Genomic DNA, 19,081 nt, shown 5'->3' with positions numbered 1-19,081 from the left:
GGTGGAGGGAAAATGGCCAGGTTCTCAGTCCAATCTTCTTTGCTACTTTCCCCTCTTCTCGCTTTGCCCAGACTGCACACCTGCCTCTGTACTTGTCACTGCACCTGCACTGCTGAATCCACCTTTCCTGGGTCATGCCGCTGTGCTGAGTGGTCATAGCCTAGGACCCTGCAGAATTGCAGGCTCCATGTAAATGGGATTCAGGTCTGGTGCTGTGACCTCAGTTCAGTGGTACACTTGCAGCTGAACATCTTGGGACTGGTGGGCACCAAGGGTCAGAAGCAATTCTACCCAAAGATGCTAGTGCTACCAACTGACTCCTCAAGGCAGATGACAACACGTGGCTGTGCCCAACCTGCACTGGCTGCTGACCCAACCCTACCCTGTCCAGCCCCTCTACCTGAGTAAACACTTTCAGCTGCGCTCAAGAAATGGTAGGACTGGGTATGTGCTGAGCCTAGCGGCACTGCAGCTCATGGAGGAAGTGCTGGTCTCAGGCCACTGTGGCTTTGGTGGTCCCTTTGATAGCACAGAAGTGGATAAATGCCTGCATCAGCTGACACTGAGTTTGTGGGCATCAGGGACCTCTGCAGCCAGCTAGGAAATCTTTCCCAGGAGGTCTCCCACCCCTTCCCTCTGGAGCACCCCCTGACGGGGCCAGGAGAGGAACCCCTACTCTATGTTCTACTCTGATATCTAGTGCTCACGGTGAGCACGCTGGCTGGGGCAGCCCTCCTCAGAGCTGGAGCGCCTTCCAGATGCCCTGTGAACAGATAGTGTTTGGAATACAAATAAACAGATGTCACCAAGGTCACCTAGCTGTGAAGTGGAGGGCCAGGTTTCAAAATCAGATGTCTTCAAAGTTCCTACTCTTAACCAAAGCTGTCCCATCTTCTCTCTGCACAGGGCCTGTCCTCTCCACTAAGTACCATACCCTAACTCTCCCAGGACTGGTATCATCTTAAGAGTCAGCGACTTCTCTGCTGCAAGGATCCCCACTGACTCCAACCTGCCCATGTCCTCAACTACATGAACCCAGAAATGTTGTACATGATGGAACCACCTCCAAGCCCATGGGTACTGCCCTGCCACCAGCCCCAGTGGGAGGCACCTCTGCCTGTCCCTGTCCCACCCTGGTTCCCCACCTTGACCAAGGCCATGCCCTGACCTGCCTCTTCAAGAACAGACCAGCAGCTCACCCCCTAGACAAAATCACTTCCTCTTTAATTGCTGTTGCAGAAGATTCACACCACTGCCTCCAAGGAGATGGGGAGGGCATTCCCCCCTCGCCCCCACCTATCTCCCCTCCCCAATTACCTGGTCCTTTGCAAAATATTTTAGCCAGAAAAAAAAAAAAAAAAAAAAAAAAAGACCGGAAACCACTGACACAGACAGCCCAAGGGCTGGGTTGGCTGAGGGAGGCAGGGCTGGGCCAGGTAAGTCTGTCCTACCACCCACTTTGTGGGGATGGGGCAGGGGGCCTGGAAACCCTCCCAGCCACCTCGAATCCTCTTAGCCCTGGCTACAACAGGTCACAGGGGTGAGGAATGGCTCTGGAGCTGCTCCAGTGGGAGGGAGGGGCTGGACAGAAAGAATAATGGGGGAGGGGTCCCACTGTAGGGGTGCCCCTACCCCAGATCACCACGGGCGCTGCACAGTCACAGGTACGCAGTCACGGTCACAGACACTCACAACCCGAGAGCACCCCCACCCCACCCCACCCCCTGCCCACCCTGGGCTTCCCCTACCCCAAAACGCCCTCCCCACGCCCCTGCCCGCCCCCACCCCCATGTTGGGGAACAAAGCAATAAATTACAAGGCCCCGCCAGCCCCCTTAGCCCGCTCCTGCTCCATCCCTTCTCCCTCCCAAGATAGCAGTGGGAGGAACCCAGGCTTTTGGCTCCTCCAGGACTCTCTATCTTCCAACCATGGGTAGGTGTCGGGGGACGTCCTGGTTTCCACTACTCACGGTCCCTTTCACAGAAAGGGTTGGGAACCCCCCACCCCCATGGGCAGCAGGGGTCCTGCCCCTCGCTGCTCTAGCTCCCCTCACTGGGCAGTGAGATCAGCACGGTAGGGGTGAGGTCTCCGTATTGGCCCCAAGTCCCAGGGCTAGCCCTCCCACGTACTAACCCCTCCCTCTGGCGTGGAGTCGCCCCAGGAGCCAGCCTGGGTATGTGCTCCCGCCCTGGGATCGTTGAGCTCCGGCATGACCGGGTCTTCTTCCCGCCCCTAGGGGGCACAAGCGGCTATGTCCGAGAGCCCAAGAGCCCGTACTGCGGCCTGCGGGGGGCGTCCCCTTCCGCGAACCCCGAGCGGGTAGACCCAGAGCAATCCAAGTGTGGAAACAGTGGAGAGGGGGCGTGTTGAGCGGGGGTCTCCATGCCTCGTTGGGGAGAGGGAGGTGAGTTTGTGTCTTCTGGGAGGCGTGGGGGCTGTGCCCTCGTGGGGGTAGGAAGTGCTCCCGTGGGGCGGGGTGCGAATTGGAGAGGTGAGTGGGTGCCTCTGTCCAGCGGTCCGCCCGGTGTGGTCGTGCCCGGCCCGCGTGGGGGTGGGGGTGTCTCTCCCGCTGGGCAACTATACCAGCGCAACCGGGGCGTCGGCGCGGCCCACGCTGGCGGCGCTACTCCGGCGGCGGGGGCTGGGCGTGGCGGTGATGCTGGGCGTGGTGGCCGCGCTGGGCGTGGTGGCCGCGCTGCCGCCCTCACCTGGGCAGCCGTGCTGGAGAAGGATGTCGGCGCACAGCTGGCTTCCAGCCTGGCGGGCGTAGAACAGCGCCGTGCGGCCCTGGGCGTCACGGGCCGCCACGTCCGCGCCGTACTAGAGGGCGGAAACGGCCGCATGACCGCGCGTCCCCAGGGCGCCCACACCCGCGCGCCGCCTCCCCAAGATGGCCAAGCCCAGTAATGGGGTCCCTGTGGGAAGATCGGGCTTTCCCGCGCCAGGCGTTTTCCGAGATGAAGCCTCAAATATCCCCTTCCCTCCCCGCAGCTCACGTACCCACAGCAGCAGTTGCGTGATGACGACGTGGGCGAGCTCGGCCGCCAGGTGGAGTGGGGAGCGCAGCTGCGGGTCCTCTACGCTGGTGTCGAGCGGCCCGTGCCGCGCATGGGCCAGAAGCAGGAGAACAGTAGCCACGTCCTGGGCCTGCACGGCGGCCCACAGCTGGCAGCCCAGCGGCTCCTCCGTGGTGCTCAGCGGCGCCAGGAACAGCAGCTGCTCGTACTTGGCGCGAATCCACGACTCGCGCTCCTCCCTGCAAGACCAAGGATCAACGGGAAAGGCTCTAGAGACCCCCCCAGCCAGAACCTCTACCCTTACCCAGGGGACCCTCTCAGGCTCGCACACCCTCAGCAATCCTCCCCTGGCTCTGTACCCTCACGCTTACCGCGAAGAGTCCCGCGTGGGCTTGGCACGGCCCCGCGTGTCGCTCTCCCACACGCGGTTGGCCATGTCGTTGCCAATAGCCGTCAGCACCAGGGTCAGCTCCCGCGGCCAGTCGTCCAAGTCCAGCGAGCGGACGCGGGACAGGTGTGTGCCCAGGTTGCGGTGGATGCCAGAACACTCGATGCAGATGAGCGCGCCCAGGTTCAAGCTGGCCCATGTGGGGTCTGCGGACGGAGCGTAGAGGTCGGCTCCCAGCCGGGCAGCACGGGCACCCCAGCATTCACCACCTCCAGTGAACCACATTCCCTAGCCCCTCCGATGCCTCCTGGCACTCACTGGGGGCCCCGCAGTCCACGCAGATTGAATTCCCCTTGGCATTCCGGATCGCCTGGATGGCCACGGCTTCGCTTTGGCTGTCGGTTCGCAGCTGCAGAGAGTGTTGGGGTTGGCAGGGTCTCTGCCTCCAAGTCCCTCCCCCTTCTCCTCAGACGCCTCTGCCCTCCTCCCACACAACTCTGGCCGAGTCGCTGCCAATGGCTGCCAGCACCAGGGTCAGCTCCTAAGGCCAGTCCTCCACCCTACCTCAAACTCTTACCTTGACCTTGCTGCTTTCACAGCATTGCAGACTGGCTAGGATCTGACTCTCGATGGCCTGGACCCAGGCATCCCGCTCCTCAAAACTGGCTGCCTCAAAGTGCCACGTCTGACCCGTGCTGGACACGATCAGGAACTCAAAGTTTTCCTCTGGTTGGGGGATGGGATGGGGTCATTAAGGGACAGAGTTCAAGCCGGGGTTGCCTTCCCCAAGCCCGTCCTCCCTGATGTCCATCCCGAGCCCCTGGGAGTGGGGCAGTGGGGGTAGGGGAAGCAAAGGGTGGGGGCAGCAGGAAGCCCGAGCACATGCAGGGGAAGGTGGTGGCACCCCCACCCTTCTGCATCCCAGCTGAGCACCCCTCCCGGCTCCCCACTTGTTACCTGCTTTATAAATATTTCTTAAACTACCAAAGGATTTTAGTTTCCACATTTTGCGCTTGGCTGGTTTCCCGAAGCGAAGGAGATAGAGATAGAATGGAGAGCAAAACAGAGAGAGAGAGACCAAGAAAGAAGGAGAAAAAGAAAGGTAGATGGAGAGATGGAGAGAGATAGTGACAGGGTGCCAGAGACAAAGCAGGACAGACAGATGGGGAGAGAAAGCAGAACTAAAGTCAGTGGCCCAGGGGCAGAGTAGAGCGGAAGCCAAGAGCCATGAGAGTAGGCAGATCTGGAACCTGGGTCTGAGCACCCGGCAGAGAGCAGGGGCGGTGGGGACGGGTTATCAGGACCAGCGAGGAGGTGGTCCTCTGGGAGGAGAAGGGGGGGTCAGGATTTGAGTGAACATGGGGGAAGGGGACAGAAGCTGGGGCACAGGGCTGAGATGAGAGGACCCTGGGGCTGGTGGTGGTGGGGGGAATCACTGAGGGTCAAGAATGGGGATCACTATGGTCAAGGGCTGTTGGGGAGCACTTGGCAATACAAAGTTCTCCAGAGAGGGGGCTGGGTGGCTACAGAATCCAGGATCTGGGGAGTCAGTGGGAGACACAAAGATCAGGGGGCGAGTCAACTGGGGATTGGGGGGCTTCTGGGTGCCAGGGCTGGGGTGGTAAGTGGAGTTGAGGGAAGGAATAGGAACTAGAAGGTCCTTAGGGAGAGGAGCAGGAACCACAGACATGGGTGTCATTGAGAACAGGGGCGGGGGAAAAAGGAATTGGCTGGGCAACAAGGAAAGAAGGACAGGGGCTGGGGGATGTCATCCACTCTTTCACTAAGTTATGTGCAGTGGTAATGGTAGTCAAGCACTCAGCTCAGACACTTCTCCTGCTGCAGGAGTTAGGTCAGGGAGCTGATGTTGGGGATGAGGGTTCTGGGTGGGAGTGGAAGAGCCTGCCAGAGCCTCACCTTCAGCCTGCCCAGCCGAGCCTTCAGTCTTGGATGGTGTTGTCAATTTTTTCCTCCTTTGCTTCTTCACCATGGGAGAAGGAGGGGGTTCCCGACTCAGGGGGCTCAGGTCTCCAGATGGGGTACAATCTTAGGGAGGAAGACACAGCTGCCTCAGTTGCCCCCTCCACAGATTTCCTGATTTCTCAATAGCCTGTCTCCTTCCCTGAACTTGCTTTGGCATTGGAGGGCACTCCTCCTCAACTGTCCCTCTCCAGGAGTTCCCCCTTGATCATTCCTGGGGAGGCAGGCAGATGAGAGGTTTGGAGTCAGACCTGGACTCAGATCTACTTATTGGCCTTGAGACCTTGAGCAAAGCACTTAATCTTCTGAGCCTCAGTTTCTTTATCTCCGAAATGGGGATAATAATCTTGACCTGACAAGGCTGTTGTGAGGACCATTTGTTTACAATGTTATTTACATGCTATATACATATATATTTTTCAAACATGTCAAACATGGCTGACTATGTACTAGACAATGTTCTCAGTTTGTTTAAACCTCAAAGCAACTCTCTGAGGTAGAAACTATTATCTCCATTTTTACAGAAGAGGAAACTGAGTCATGGAGAGGTCAAGTAACTTGCCCATGTGGCAAGCCAGGATTCAAGCTCAGGCAGTTAGAGGCCACTTGTCTTAACCATTGTGGTAGACATGGTACGACTGAGCTTGGTGTTCATGTGTGGAGCGCCATGTGCTCACTCATGCATATATTCCAGCCTCCAAGTCTTCACCCCAAATTAATTTCCCACCCCAACCTATTTGGGTCTGGAAGACAGCGGATGGAAGGTCATCCCCACTGACCCGTGCTGAGGGCTCGGGCCAAATTCCGGTCTGGCTTCAGCAGGTGCTTGGATGTCTGGTCTGGTGGTGGTTGCAGGGAACTGGGGCTGGGGCTGGGGCTTGGCGTGGGAGTAGTGGCTTCTGTCAGAAGAAGATGAAACGTCAGTGAGCCTGTCTTCCGGCCCCATTCCTTACACGGTCCCTCTTTATCACCAAGTTTCCCATTTGCCCAGTGCCAGCCCCCACTTCCGTCCTACCCCTCCTTTCCCCCAGCCCTGTCCCCTCTCCTGCTCCTATGTCATGAGCCCCACTCACCAGGGCCTTCACCCATCTGGACAGTGCTCATGTCCTTGACCAGCCCATTGATGCTGGCTGAGGGGCCAAAGGCAGAGATGGCCCTCGGGGGCCGCTTGCCTGGGACTTTGACTGTTGTTCGCAGCAAGTCCATCTCCTTGCCGTGGGTACTATGGATGTAATCCTGGGGGGGTACAGGGCCGAGAGTGTAGGGAAGATTGGGAAGCAGTCAATAGAACTGAATAGAGAGGGACTGGGGAGGTGGCCTTGGGAGGCAAATGGGTTGGGATGAGCTTCTAGGGGATGGGCCATCAGACTAGGCCCATCAGTGTCTCCTCCAGAGAGCATTCCCCTCCTGAGTGCTCACCCAGGAACTGCAAGTTCCTGGGGCAATGTATTTACTTTTACATTCCTGCCATGGGCACATGGTGAGCTCTTAACACATGCCTGCTAAACTTAAGTGAACAGGACTAGTACTTCCTAGAAATGAGGTTAGTGCTTTGTCAGAGGCACAGACAGGTAGAGCTTGAGGGAAATCCAAAACTGGCCAGTGTGGCGCAGTCTCTGCCACTCACGTTAATGCTGGGGTGGTAGAGTAGGAAGCCATTACTAGACAGGGTCACATATTTCTTCTTCCATTCTTTGTTCAAGGAATTGCCACTTCGTTTTAGTAGGAAGCTCTGGAGTGCAGAAAGACACATGTGGGAAAAAAACCAACTAAGACCAGCTGCCCTTAGCCTGTCCCAGCCCCTGGACCACGCACCTGCTTGATGGGGATGGCTCGCCCACTCCCTGTTGTCTCGCCCCGACTATCCAAGCTCCGTTTCTCCGAGTCACTACCCCGGCGATTCTGGAATGGTTATTGGAATCAATTTGAGGATGTGCTGATGGGAGGACAGGGATCAGATGAAGAAGGACCCAACAGAGAAGTCTAGGGACTAGGGAAGATGGGTATGTCACGGGGGACAGGAGGATGGGGGTCAGCATATCCATGTCCAATACCGCAAAAAGGCTGGTCCTGCGTTTGGCTGCCCGGTGCAGGGACCCTGGGGTGCTCAATCCAGCCACTGCAGCTGCCTCGGCTCGGAGCTCCCGGTGACCAACATTCGGTGAGGACGGGAGGGAAGAAGAGTAGTCGCTCGTGTGACCCCCGTTACTAGCCTGGACGCATATGGAAGAGTCAGCAGAGCTGAGATGCCCCTACCCCACCCCACCAAGCTACACTCACATCTAGTTATGGGATATTTGAGACATTCCTTGATCACCTCACCATTTATTTATATTGTCATTTATAATTTTTAAAATCCTCACTAACACTGACAGTGCCTTAAATTTTGTGAAGGTTGATCCGCAGGTATTATGTCATACAATCTTCCTGATAACCTTGGGAGGTTAGGTGAGTTGCTTAAGGACACTGCAGATGGCGTCTCAAATTTGGTTGATTTCCAGTCCAATGCACTTTTTGCCAGTAGTTTCACTGCCATTTCCATCTGTTTCCCCACTCCCCAAACCTCCTTGTTTACTCTGTACCTGTCCTAGGATCCCCAGCCCCTCTGCAACTTACCAGTCCCTCTGCAGACTCTGAAACCCCAACTCACCTGGCCAGCTACTGGAGTGGATGCAGCTGAGTGGCTTGGGGAGCTGGGGAGGGACTTGCAGGCAGCCAGAAGCTGTTGCTGTTTGCGCAAGGTCACTACCTTCTGGGCCACTGAGGAGAGTTGGGGGAAGGAGATGTGAACAGGCCAGATACCCAAGAGCACCCTTCCATGCCCAGCTTTGAGAAATCCCCAGTAGGCAACACAGGCCCCAACTTCCTTGTCACTGTGCCCTCCGTGCCACCTGTGGCCTTGTCAGCTCCTCCAGCCCACAAAGACCTTATGACTGTTAAGCAAACCTCTGGCCTCCCTGATCTCTCCTCCCTCCCACAGAGGCTAATTTCCTATCAATCACAGAGAGAGGCTTGGATGCCTGACCTCCAAGAATATTCCAGGCCCCTTGCTCCTGGCTTCCCACATATGCTGGAGATCACCACACTCACCCTCCTGGAAGACCCGATCCACATTGAGCCCATAGGTGGCACAAGTCTCATAGTAGCTGCAGCGTTTCATGTCCGCACACAGAGCTCTGGCACGAGCATCTCCCACCACCCGAGGGGAGGAGGCACTGATCCTGTCTGAGGGGAAAAGAAAGGGGCAGAATTGAAGACGGAACCCCTCCCCCACTTTTCACTGTTCCCTTATCCTTGTGCTGGGCCCTCAGGCTAGGCACACTGGGGAAGGGGTGTGAAAGATCATCTCTTCTGTGACCAGGTAGGATGGGAATATATAAGCCCTTTCTGAGCACTGGGCACAGTTCACACACCTAGTCATGAATGAATAGGCTGGGTGATCTCTGTGTGTGTATATCCTCAAAGAATACTCCAGAGCTGCTGAGTGGTGCTTCCCACCCAGGTGCAAGTGATAATTACCCTGCCCTGCAAATCCATCAAACCCTGAACTAGTGGGAGGACACTGGCTTGTGAACTAGGAAAAGGTTGGGTGTCCATGGGTCATGACTAGACTGCCCACTCTGCAGCAAAAAACCAGGAGGCAAGCAACAGGTGGAGGCAGGCGCCAGCAGAACCAGCGTCCAGAGCAAGTCCCACCAGCTTGACACAGGGGAGTGCTGGAAAAGCATTTCCTGGCCCTGGCAGTCTGGGGGTCTCTGAGTCACTTCTCTGAGATGCATTCTTGTTTCATCATCATTTCCTTTGTGTTTTTGGGTAAGTTCCTTTAAAAGGTGTCATCCTGACCCAGCTCTAGCAAAGGGACGATGGAAAAGGTTTCCTATTTACAGTAGGACTTGAGATTTTCTGTGTCCTATGGTGGTGGCACCGGGAAATGGCAGTGTGAGAACATAAGGTAGGTGACATTTCAGGAGAAGCAAGGAGATGGCCACCATAGCCGTCCTTTCCTCTCTGGAGGTCCCCTTTTCTCTGATCAGACCATAGGAAATTATTGTTTGGTTTCTCCCTTATTTGGAGACCAGGCTCCCTCCAGAGGATTCTGTAATCCAGGTGTCATATCCACACCTCACTAAGTTCTCACCCACATTGGGTAATATCCCAGTAGCCTCTTCTGGGCCTCCCTTGAAAGCAGTGCTTTCCTGACCCCTCCTTACCTTGTGTCCCCACCAGTGCCAAGGCCAGGCCTCCTCGTCCCTCCCCTCGAAGGGAACTCAGCTGCCCATGGAGACGGCTCACAGCCTGGAAACTGTTCTCATCCTCCAGGCTGAAGACGAAGATCACAGCATCTGCCCAGCCTGAGAACTTGCGGGGAGTGAGGGAGCAAATGAAAAGTCAGACAGGTCTGCTTCTCTGGACCCAATCCTGATGGAGACCTGGGAAACCAGAGCCCTCTCCCTTAGCCATTGCTGACCCCAGCCAGCCTGTCCCCCACCACCTCCACCCTCACCTTGGCATCAGGTGCCCCAGCTTCCTCTCGGATTAGCACCAGATGTGTCTGCCCATCCACCAACATCTCTTTCTTGTACTGCTCGCCTGTCCAGAAGAGTTGGAAGGGGTCATAGGTCAGAGGTGAAAGGGTTCATAGGTCACAGGTGACAGGTCCACAAACCTCCCCATGCTCCTAGTGCTTTTGCTGTTATGGCCTCATTCTTCCCCTCTGGTCTCCATACCTGCCTAATCATTGATTTCACTCCTGGATCCCTGACCCCAATCATTAGCTTACTATGGCTCTTGATAACTCACTCTCTGTCTTCTCCAGCACCTGGTATGAACCGGTCAGGAATCGGTGGATGAGCGATGACTTCCCACTCCTGGCGTCGCCCAGCACACCCTGAGGGCAAGGTTGTGGAGCAGAAATTGTGGGATATTAGAGAAGGCAGGATGCTTGGGTCTGGACACTCCAGAAAACCCAGAGAGATAAATCATTCAAGCGGGACCCTACAGGGCCTGGATGACAGTCATTCCAGAGAGAGCAGCTGGGAGGATCGGAGCAGCTGGGAGGATCAGAGCAGCTGGGAGGATCAGAGCAGTTGGCTGCTCAGATCAGGGCATGAGTGGTCAGAAATGATCCCAAGCTCAAAGTGGAGCTCAAGCTGAAGAATGTCAGCAATTCAGTACCAGCTTTTTTGTGTGTTGGGTTGTTTAGAAAACATACTAGACGTGTGTGTGTGTGTGTGTGTGTGTGTGTGTGTGTGTGTGTGTGTAGCATGTCCCAGCTCTAGTTGGAAAACTTTACCCAATTTTAGGCAATAGAACACGAAGGCCAAAGGGCAGATGCCAGAAGTGAGAAGCCTGGAGGAGGACCACGAACAAATAGGGAAAAGGGGATGGCCACGTAAAGACTAGAGAGGAAAAACTTGTGAGAAGGAAGTAGCAAGCCCCAGGTTGGTGCTATGAGGTAGACTCTCAGGAGAACTGGAAAACAATTCCTTATTCTCAAAGAGAGAGAAAGAAAAGGAGAGGTGAAGGGAGAGAGACCAGAGTGCAACGGGTTCAGCCTTCCCTACAGGCAAGGGCACAGGGTTACCTACCAGACGCAGTTCAGGAATGGAGCGGCTCAAAGTCCATTCCTGGCTATTGACCACGGCCTCTGTAATGGGAGAAGGGCAGTAAGAGGGAAGCTCCTGACTCAGGAGGACCCCCAACACTGAGCCACCCTTCCTCCCTCTGCAGCTTTCCAAACCCCCCGAACCCTGCCTGCGCTGAAGAGGTGTGTGGAACAGACAGGTCTGAGAGTGGTCCCCAGGCCTCCCATCCCAGCCGCTCTCCCCCAGCTGTTGCTGCCGCTCAGTGGTTGCTTAGCAACGTAGCTAGCAAGACAAAAATACTTCCGTTGGCGTCTCCCTTAAAGCACATCCCCAAACGCGGGTCCTGGCCCCAGACAGAGAGACCAGGGCTCTGACAGTGACAGGTTCTTCCCTCTGGAAAAAGAATAGACGAGGAGCTCCTCCCTGACCTACAGGTTCCCAGAGCAGCCCCTGGGAGGAAGTGCAGAAACATAGAAGAGAGCGTGTCTTCCCCAGTCTCCATTCCACGGGAGAGAAAGTGAGGTGAGGGCTTTCCCTCCCCTTCTTCAAGGTCAAAGGCACGGTGGCCCCTGGACCGCTCCCCACAGCCTAAGGGAAAGAGCTAGGATTTTCCTACTCCTCCATCTCCCGCACCCTCCCCACAAGCGCCCTCCAAAACAACTGTGGGGTAGGGCTCCATCGCCTGGCCGTGAGAAGCCACAGGCCTGGGGGAAAGGATGCTCCTTCCGCCCGCCCAGTCCAGCCCCCGTGCCTGACATCGGCCGGACGTTCCCGGGGCGCCGCAGCTGCGGCGGGAACTCTGGGATCCGGAGCCATCTGCTCCCACCCGCTCCAGAGCCAAACCCCGGGGACCGCCTCCGCTCCTGGACCCGCCTCCTCTCCCAGGAGTGTGAGCCGAACCAAGAGTCTCCTGCCTATCTCCTCCAGTAGGAAGAAAAAATAATAGACACCCTGCCCACGGAAAAAAAGACTACCTTCCCCGTACCACCTCCCAAGTCTCCCGGGGTACGGATTGCCTTTGCAGCAGTTCCACCCCCTGACTCACTCCAGGGTCAGGCCCGGGTGGGTTTCAACGCGGCTCTGGGGCCGGGGTGCGCAGTGGGGGAAGTGAGGCTTCCTATCCGCCCCCTCTCACTTCACATTTAAATATTCTGCACGTTCCAACCCCCGCGCACTCGCGTACCGCCCAATCCGCCTTCACTGCATGGAAAACATCACTAGTCTGCTCTCAGCCCAGGGGACGACTGGTCCCTGGCGAGAAACTGCCTGCAAGGTCACTGTCATGCCACCTGTCCCAAGTTCTTGGGGGAAACTGAGGCTTCCTCATCCTCTTCACCTTCAACGTCCCTTTGAACGCGGCAAAGCCCAGTTTCCATGCTCCCAGAGTCCAGCTGAGGCTGGACTGGGGCCTCTCTGGGAGCAATTTTCTAGTCACTCTGACCAAGGGCATTATTTTCCCAGAACCTGAGGTTCTGAGTCCCTCTGAAATCAAGTCATTTCTCACGTCGCACAGTGTAGCTACTCACCCCGCTTCAGGACTCTTATTCTTTGCCCCAGTCCTTGGCAGAGGAGTGAGCTTGGTTCATCCGCCCACCTCAGAGAAAAGCTTCTCTAGTTTCCTACACCTCGCTCCTCCACCCCAAGCTGAGCATTCCAGGTACCCTTCCCTCCCTGTTCTCAAGCCCTGACTCAACTCACTAGGGGAGGCGCGGAGCTCGGCTCCCAGCAGCTCCCTGGACCCGCTGCCAGAAGACAGGCTGGGGGGTCCCGGAAGGGGCCCGGAGCCAGGAGGCCCTCCTGTGCTCTTGGTGAAGATGCCGCTGATAAACTTGAGCATCTTGCGGTCCCGAGTGGATGCTCGACCCCCCTCCCGGCCCCGTTTCAGCCCGGGAGCTGGAGGCTCCAGAGTGATTGGCGGTGCAGGCCCAGAGGGCTGCGTGGAAGCGGCAGTGACAGCAGCGGCTGGAGTCGGAGTTGGTGGGAGGGCTAGCGGAGGAGGAGAGCCGGCAGGCGGTCCCGGATGCAAGTCACTGTTGTCCAAGGTCTTACTCTTGCCTTTCCGAGGGGACAGCTTCCCTCGGGCTCCGGCCCCAGCCCCGACCCCACCAGAGGTCGCAGCTGTAGCGCCCCCTCCCCCGGCGGCGACCGCGGTGGCGGCGGCAGAGACAGAAGCTCCAGTCCCGGCGCTGCTCTTTGACCCCTTGACCCTGGGTTTGCCCTCGCTTTCGGGCCATGACAGGCGGCTACCCGCGCCCTTGCCCCCGCCGGCTTTGGCTCCGCTCGTGGTCACGGTCTTGCAAGGCTTGGGAGCCGGCGGAGGAGGCGCCACCTTGAGCCTCCGGCTGCCGGTGCCAGGGTGAGGAGAGGATGAGCCAGGGACGCTGCAGCCTGCCCGGCCTTCGGGCTCCGGACCGCCCCAGCTCGGGCTGCTGAGTAGGGGGCGCCGGGAGGAGGTGGGGGCACCCCCAGGCTTGGGGTCGGGGCTCAGCCCCCCGGAGAGCGGGGGTCCCGGAGGGGCGGCCCAGAGGGAGAGGCGGCGGCCTGGAGCGGGGGAGACTGGGCGGGCCGGACTGGCCGGAGCCGGGGACAGGGTTGGGGGCTCCGCGCCCCCGGTGCCCGCGCTGCTCGTGCTGATCCACAGCGCATCCTGCCGGTGGAAGAGACGTTCGTGCCGCTTCTTGCCCGGTTCGTCCGCGCCTCGGGGGCTACCAGGATCCCCAGTCTCGGAGCCTCTGGCACCGGCAGCGCAGATCGCGGCCGCAGACGGAGAAGGCGGCGGCGGAGGCACCGACTCGAGCTTGACCAGGGTCAGCGAGATGAGGTAGGTCGTTGTCCGGCGCTGAAGCGCGCCCGCGCCCCGGCTCATGGGGCCCAGAGACCCCCGAGCTGGGGAGGGGAGGGGACTCCCCCGGACTGCCTCAGGGGGGCCCGGCCATGGGGCCGCCCTGCTCGCTGCCCCCAGCCCCCGGTCCCCACTGAGCCCCCGGCCCGGCTCCGCTGTCGCCGCCGCCTCCGCCGCCTCCGCTTGCGCCCCCCTCCCATCACATGGGGCGCCCCCTCCCCATGCTCCCCGCCCTGCGCCCCCACCCTCTTGGAGCCCCGGGACCTTGGTGCTGCTCCAGGGAGGCGCGCCGGACCGTCCACCCCGGCCTGGGTGGGGGCGCTGAGGTGGGTGGGGGAGGGCGGGGAGGACAGTAGTGGGGGCAAATGGGGGAGAGAGAGGAAAAGGGGGCAGAAAAGGGAATCGGAGGCTAGGGGAAAAGAAGAACCAGTGCGGGGGAGGCAGGGGCGGGGAACTGGGACTCAAGGGACAGAGGCCGCGGATGCGGTCGGAGAGAGGGTCTTGAGGAGGGTGGGAAGCTAGTGGGGCTGGCCGTGCGAGGGATTCGCAGGGGCGCGGGGAGGATGCTGGGGATGAAGATACAGGAGGTGGCGGGGGAGGAAAGAGGGAACAGGAGGTGGATGGGAACCCAAGGGTCTGGGGTCTGGGAGGGGAGGGGCGTGAGATCTGGGCGAAGAGTCCGGGGGCCTCGCCCGATCTCGGCTGGGTCCGGATGCGCGCTGTGTCCGGGCGCTCCCCTCACATTGAGGAGGAGGCGGCCCTCAGGCCCCCCCACCCTATCTCCCCCCCCCCACCTTCTCTCCACCAGCACCGAGGTCTGCGAGGGCGGTGCAAAATCCAGGACTGGATTTCTCTCCCAAATCCTGGGCTGGATTTCCTGGGACTTGGACTCACCTCCTCCGACAACCTAGCCCCCTCCTCTAGCACACCAAGGTTAGGAAGCGCGACTGTGAGGTGTGGCATTTAGGGATAAGGTGAAAATCGATCTATTGAGTGGACAGGCCGCGGTGAACACAGCAAACCCAGGGTCACTGCCAATTCCGGGGAAGCTGAAGTGGGAAAGCAGGGGGCCCCTGAAATCTCTTCCCCCAGGATCTCGTCTCCCCCAGATACCTGGATGCCTTCCCTTTCTCATGACCCAGCTCCCTTTCCCACTCACACCCCCACACTTAATTCTTTGACGGGGCCAAGACTTGAGCTAGACTGTCCCAAAGTGAACTTGGAAAATGTTCCCCGGGGATGCGGACAAACATGGAACTTAGCAGGGTAGGAGAGAGGGGAGAGATGTGAGTGCTCGAGGAGTCCAGGCCACAGGGTAAGTCAAAGGCTCTAGCTCTAGGAGGAGGGAGAAGGAATGTGTCTTGGACTGATAGCCCCCCCATGCCAAAATGCATCCAGTCTCCATAGCAACCATAGCTCCAAGAGTGCCTCAGAAACAGCCTGCGGAAGCAGAGAGGGATCCGTGTGTATGGTGGGTGGGGGACCAACCGGGGATGCTGAGTTAGTGGAGGCATTGCCCTCACACCTGGTTACCCATGAGTTGGGGATTTCACTCCCCAAATACAGGGACCCTTCAGTTGAGGCAGTGGGAGCCGGCCTCTTCAGGGCTCCCTTTCAGTCTCCTGAGGTTTGCTGAGTGGGATTCTTTCGGAGGTTAAAGAGGAGGCAAGCAGAATGAATGGAAACCGTCTGCTCAGTGTCCCCCACTTCTCTAGGGGTCTTGGAGTTCAAGGCTTTCTATCCTCCAGCCACATGAGAATCCTGAAGTAGTTAGGCCAAAGTAGAAAAGAGGCTGAGACCCCTTGGGGATGGGGTAAGATGGGAGAAGGAAAGTCTCCCTGCAGTCTTGGAGACCCCTTCCTGGGACTTGGGGAGTCACAGCGGTCCCCTGATTTGGCGTCCCACCCTCCTGACGCAGCCTAGACTATAATAAGTGCTGCCGTGGGCGGCTCTTGGAGGCAGGAGCCCGCTGCGTGCTCGGCCTGGTGGGGGGCTGAGGGTGGGGGGGGGCTGAGGCAGGATGCCAGGAGCCCTTTGTTCTCCCAGATGCCTGTACCCAGTCCCTCCAATATTTTGTCCTGGGGTTCAGCAGCTTCTCTCCCACTCCCTACAGAACCAGGATGACACCATCCCCAGGACAGGAGACCTCTCCATCAAAAAAAAGTAGTCTTTTTTGATGGAGAGGGTGAAGAATTGTTGGCTTTGGCTTAAACTTCCCTCCTTTGATGGCCTCAGTTTTCCTCTATGTTCAATGGGGACAGAATACTCACTCTGAGAGGAGTAAAACAAATCACTCAGGAGGAGTGGAGCCTTCTCAGGGATTTCAGCCTCCACCCCTCCTCGCCCCCTCCTTCTCCAGAGCTAAGCAGAGCTTTGCTGCCTGGCCTAAACTGCTTTTCTCCTTTATCATTATTATCATTATTATTTTTGGCAGGGGTGGGGCTTAGAGTTCCTCCCTAGGAGGCCCCATGGGCCACTCCCACTTGGTCTGCCTTTCCAAACACTAAGGCTGTCAGGGAAGGCTTCAGGTGTAGTTCCTGGCAGAGTGTGGGACAGGAGGTGAGAGGGCACTAGCCTCCGAAGAACAATGGGAAGGGGATCATCAGCCGGTCCCACTAGGCATCCAAAGCAAACCGTTCCTTCCCCAAGTTATGCTCTGGTGTACAAACAGAGAGGTTTGGCAGGAGGTGTCCTGGGGGGAAAGAATGATCTCTTGACCCCCACCCCCACCCCAGAAAGGCAGCTAACAATGGAGAGGACTGAAGAGGCTGGAAGAGATCATGATATGTTGGAGGAAGCACTTCCACCAGATACCTTTCATGAGCAAGGAAGGCTGCTTTTGTTAGCTCTTTGCTGCATCAGTGGTGAATGAAATGAGAGCAAGCTGGAAATAACCTCCAATTCCACCAGTTCCTCAGTGGCAGGGCCTTGTGGATGGAGAGGAGCTGTTCCTGCCAGGCCTCCACCACAGGATTGAAGGCTGGGGTGGGCAGGAGGATGTGGCGGATGGTGTTGCCATGGCAGCACTTCCTCCCTGTGTTGTCATCACTTGCTCTAATGGCACTAAGGAGGTACAGCGGAAGGTGTGTGGGGGGAAGACAGGAACAAGAGCAAAGGGAGGAAAGGGGACCAAGAAGAGTTCTGGAGACGTCTCTGCACTTTGGCTCTGCAGAGCATGGTGTGTGAGAGTTAACATTCACTTGGGAGCCTGAGATTCTCTGCATGGTGTACTTCAATGCGTGCGTGTGTGTATGTGTGTGTGCGTGTGTGCATGTGTTTCTCTCTGCAGCTGGAGAACAAGAGGTCACTGATCCTTAGTGGGTCCTGGGAATGAACTCATTATCCAGTCCCAGAACCTGCTGCCCCAGACTGCTTCCTGCTCTGGACTCCCCAGGCAGGGACCAAGTCTACCATGAGTCTGTCACAGCCTATCTTCCCCATGCTCACACAGTTCTTCATTGCCAAGAAGGTCAGCTCAACAGGGACCTGCATTTTTGATCTCCTGGGAGAAGGATCAGAGCAGGGAAAGAGAAAGAATGATAACCACCCATGTCTTTTTCCATCCTCCCTAAATGTATTCTTCCCCAGAGTCTAGCTCCATCTTGGGGACTAGGAAGTGGCTGACTGGGAAGTGATATATGATACAGCTAACCCTTCTATCCCCCTGCTAGTCCCCAATACACCCAAGCTGGGGGCTGACCCTTCTCTCACCTCGAACACAGTCCAATGAGGCCTGGATGCTGTCCTGAAGTTCAGGGTCGTCCACCCTCTCTGCCAGCTTCCTGAGGCGGTTTAGAGCCTGCTTGGCCATCTCATGTCGTCTGACTTCTGCTCTCACTGCGGCTACAACCAACTGCCTCTGGGCATGCATGTTGCCCAGACCGGTCTTGCCAGGCTAACAAGGACCTCTGGTGTTGAGGCCCATGGCCCTGCAGCCCCCAAACCTCAGAAGGCCCCTTCTGCTGTGCCCAGAACTCCCCGCCCCTGCCCGCCCTTCCGTCTGTCGACCTCACTTCCTGACTGGTGAGTTTCAAACCCACAGCCTGGGACAGCCCTACCTCCTGCACCTCCTACCCCCCCTAGTGTTGGCCCATCAGCCCTGCCAGCCAGCCCCTACTATGATTTTGCAGCCAGGTAGATGGAGAGATCTTAACAGCATCCCAGGGCCTCTTGTGGGAGGTGGCTAATTAAGATGGATGTTTCATCCTGGGAAAATATGGCAAGCTAGGTCCCAGGTGCAATCCTAAACTCTTGGTGACCTGCAGATTTCAGACTCTCACAGGAATTCACACATACTTGGTCTGTTACCCTCACAGCCCTGAATTCTAGTATACACTTGTACCCATCACCCTCTACAAATCCCAATTAGCCTTGATTCCTTATGTCTTGCAATGTAACCCTTCTTCCCCAGTCAGCTACCCACTGAGGTCACCTCCTGTTTAAAAGGGCCAAGCAAGGCCAGGTGTGGTGGCTCATGACTGTAATCCCAGCACCTTGGGAGGCTGAGGCAGGCAGATCACTTGAGGTCAGGAGATTGAGACCGGCCTGGGCAACATGGCAAAACTCCATCTCTACTAAAAAAAAAAAAAAAAAAAGAAAGAAAGAAAAACTACAAAAATTAGCCAGGCATGGTGGCAGGCACCTGTAGTCTCTGCTACTCGGGAGGCTGAGGTAGGAGAATCACTTGAACCCAGGAAGTGGTGGTGGCAGTGAGCCAGGATCAGGCCACTGCACTCCAGCCTGGGCGACAGGACAAGCAAGATTCCATCTCAAAAATAAATAAATAGGTCAAGCGATTATGGGGAAAATGAGTTATGAAGGAGGAAAGTAACCTATAGCCAGACAAAAACTATCATGCTCCATGTTCAATTGCTTTCATAATAATTAACATGTCTAATTGACATGTCTGTAACACTTAATGGTTTACAACATTCTTTCAAATACATTATCCTCATGACAGCCGTGAGGGGTAGGATTACTTATTCCTATTCTGCATAAAAGGAAACTAGTGCTCAGAGAAACCATTAAGAGGTAAAACAAAGACATGGATTTAGGTCTTCTGATATTTTTTAAACTTTATTTATTTTTTTTTTACCAAGTACATAAAGCCCAGATTGATTACAATTTTGATGCCCCTTTCACTACACCACACAACCAAAATTCTTGTCAGCCAGTTCCCCTTCTAATACCACTGTCCTGCCCTTGATTTAGGACCTGAAAGAGAACAAGGTATATGAGGAATTGTAGGAGACAATGAAATGGGAGTTGG

General features: G+C 56.9%; 1 protein-coding gene across 4 annotated transcripts; it reads right to left on the bottom strand.

Moving 5' to 3' along the window:
- Positions 1–1,200: 1,200 nt before the first annotated feature.
- Positions 1,201–17,808, bottom strand: AGAP2 (ArfGAP with GTPase domain, ankyrin repeat and PH domain 2). 4 transcript variants are annotated; one of them, XM_032289232.1, is made up of 19 exons: positions 17,524–17,808; positions 10,974–11,032; positions 10,186–10,273; positions 9,890–9,975; positions 9,597–9,744; positions 8,476–8,610; positions 8,036–8,145; positions 7,440–7,598; positions 7,201–7,287; positions 7,013–7,117; positions 6,459–6,621; positions 6,165–6,284; positions 5,323–5,451; positions 4,363–4,422; positions 3,983–4,131; positions 3,724–3,814; positions 3,389–3,611; positions 3,001–3,256; positions 1,201–2,820 (listed from the first exon to the last, which is right to left on the bottom strand). In XM_032289232.1, the coding sequence occupies exons 1-19, from the start codon at positions 17,681–17,683 to the stop codon at positions 2,578–2,580; spliced, it is 2,571 nt and encodes an 856-aa protein (XP_032145123.1). In that variant the 5' UTR covers positions 17,684–17,808; the 3' UTR covers positions 1,201–2,577. The 4 variants fall into 4 exon arrangements, with proteins under 4 accessions (XP_032145123.1, XP_032145112.1, XP_032145131.1 ...); XM_032289221.1 differs by lacking the exon at positions 17,524–17,808 and adding an exon at positions 12,669–13,973; XM_032289240.1 differs by lacking the exon at positions 4,363–4,422.
- Positions 17,809–19,081: the final 1,273 nt, after the last annotated feature.

Source organism: Sapajus apella, unplaced genomic scaffold, assembly GCF_009761245.1.
Source record: "Sapajus apella isolate SASKATOON/1434 unplaced genomic scaffold, GSC_monkey_1.0 scaffold2, whole genome shotgun sequence".
Taxonomy (NCBI): Eukaryota; Metazoa; Chordata; class Mammalia; order Primates; family Cebidae; genus Sapajus; species Sapajus apella.
Note: the sequence above shows the minus strand (reverse complement) of the source record. Positions and strands in the feature narration are given on the sequence as shown.

Excerpts from the sequence above, each read along its gene's own strand:
- AGAP2 (XM_032289221.1), bottom strand. The coding sequence starts at position 13,836 with ATGAGCCGGGGCGCGGGCGCGCTTCAGCGCCGGACAACGACCTACCTC. Across the intron at positions 8,611-9,596 it reads GGCACTGGTGGGGACACAAG|ACAGGATCAGTGCCTCCTCC; the intron begins GTAAGGAGGGGT and ends TTTTCCCCTCAG. Across the intron at positions 3,815-3,982 it reads GTGAAAGCAGCAAGGTCAAG|CTGCGAACCGACAGCCAAAG; the intron begins GTAAGAGTTTGA and ends CACTCTCTGCAG.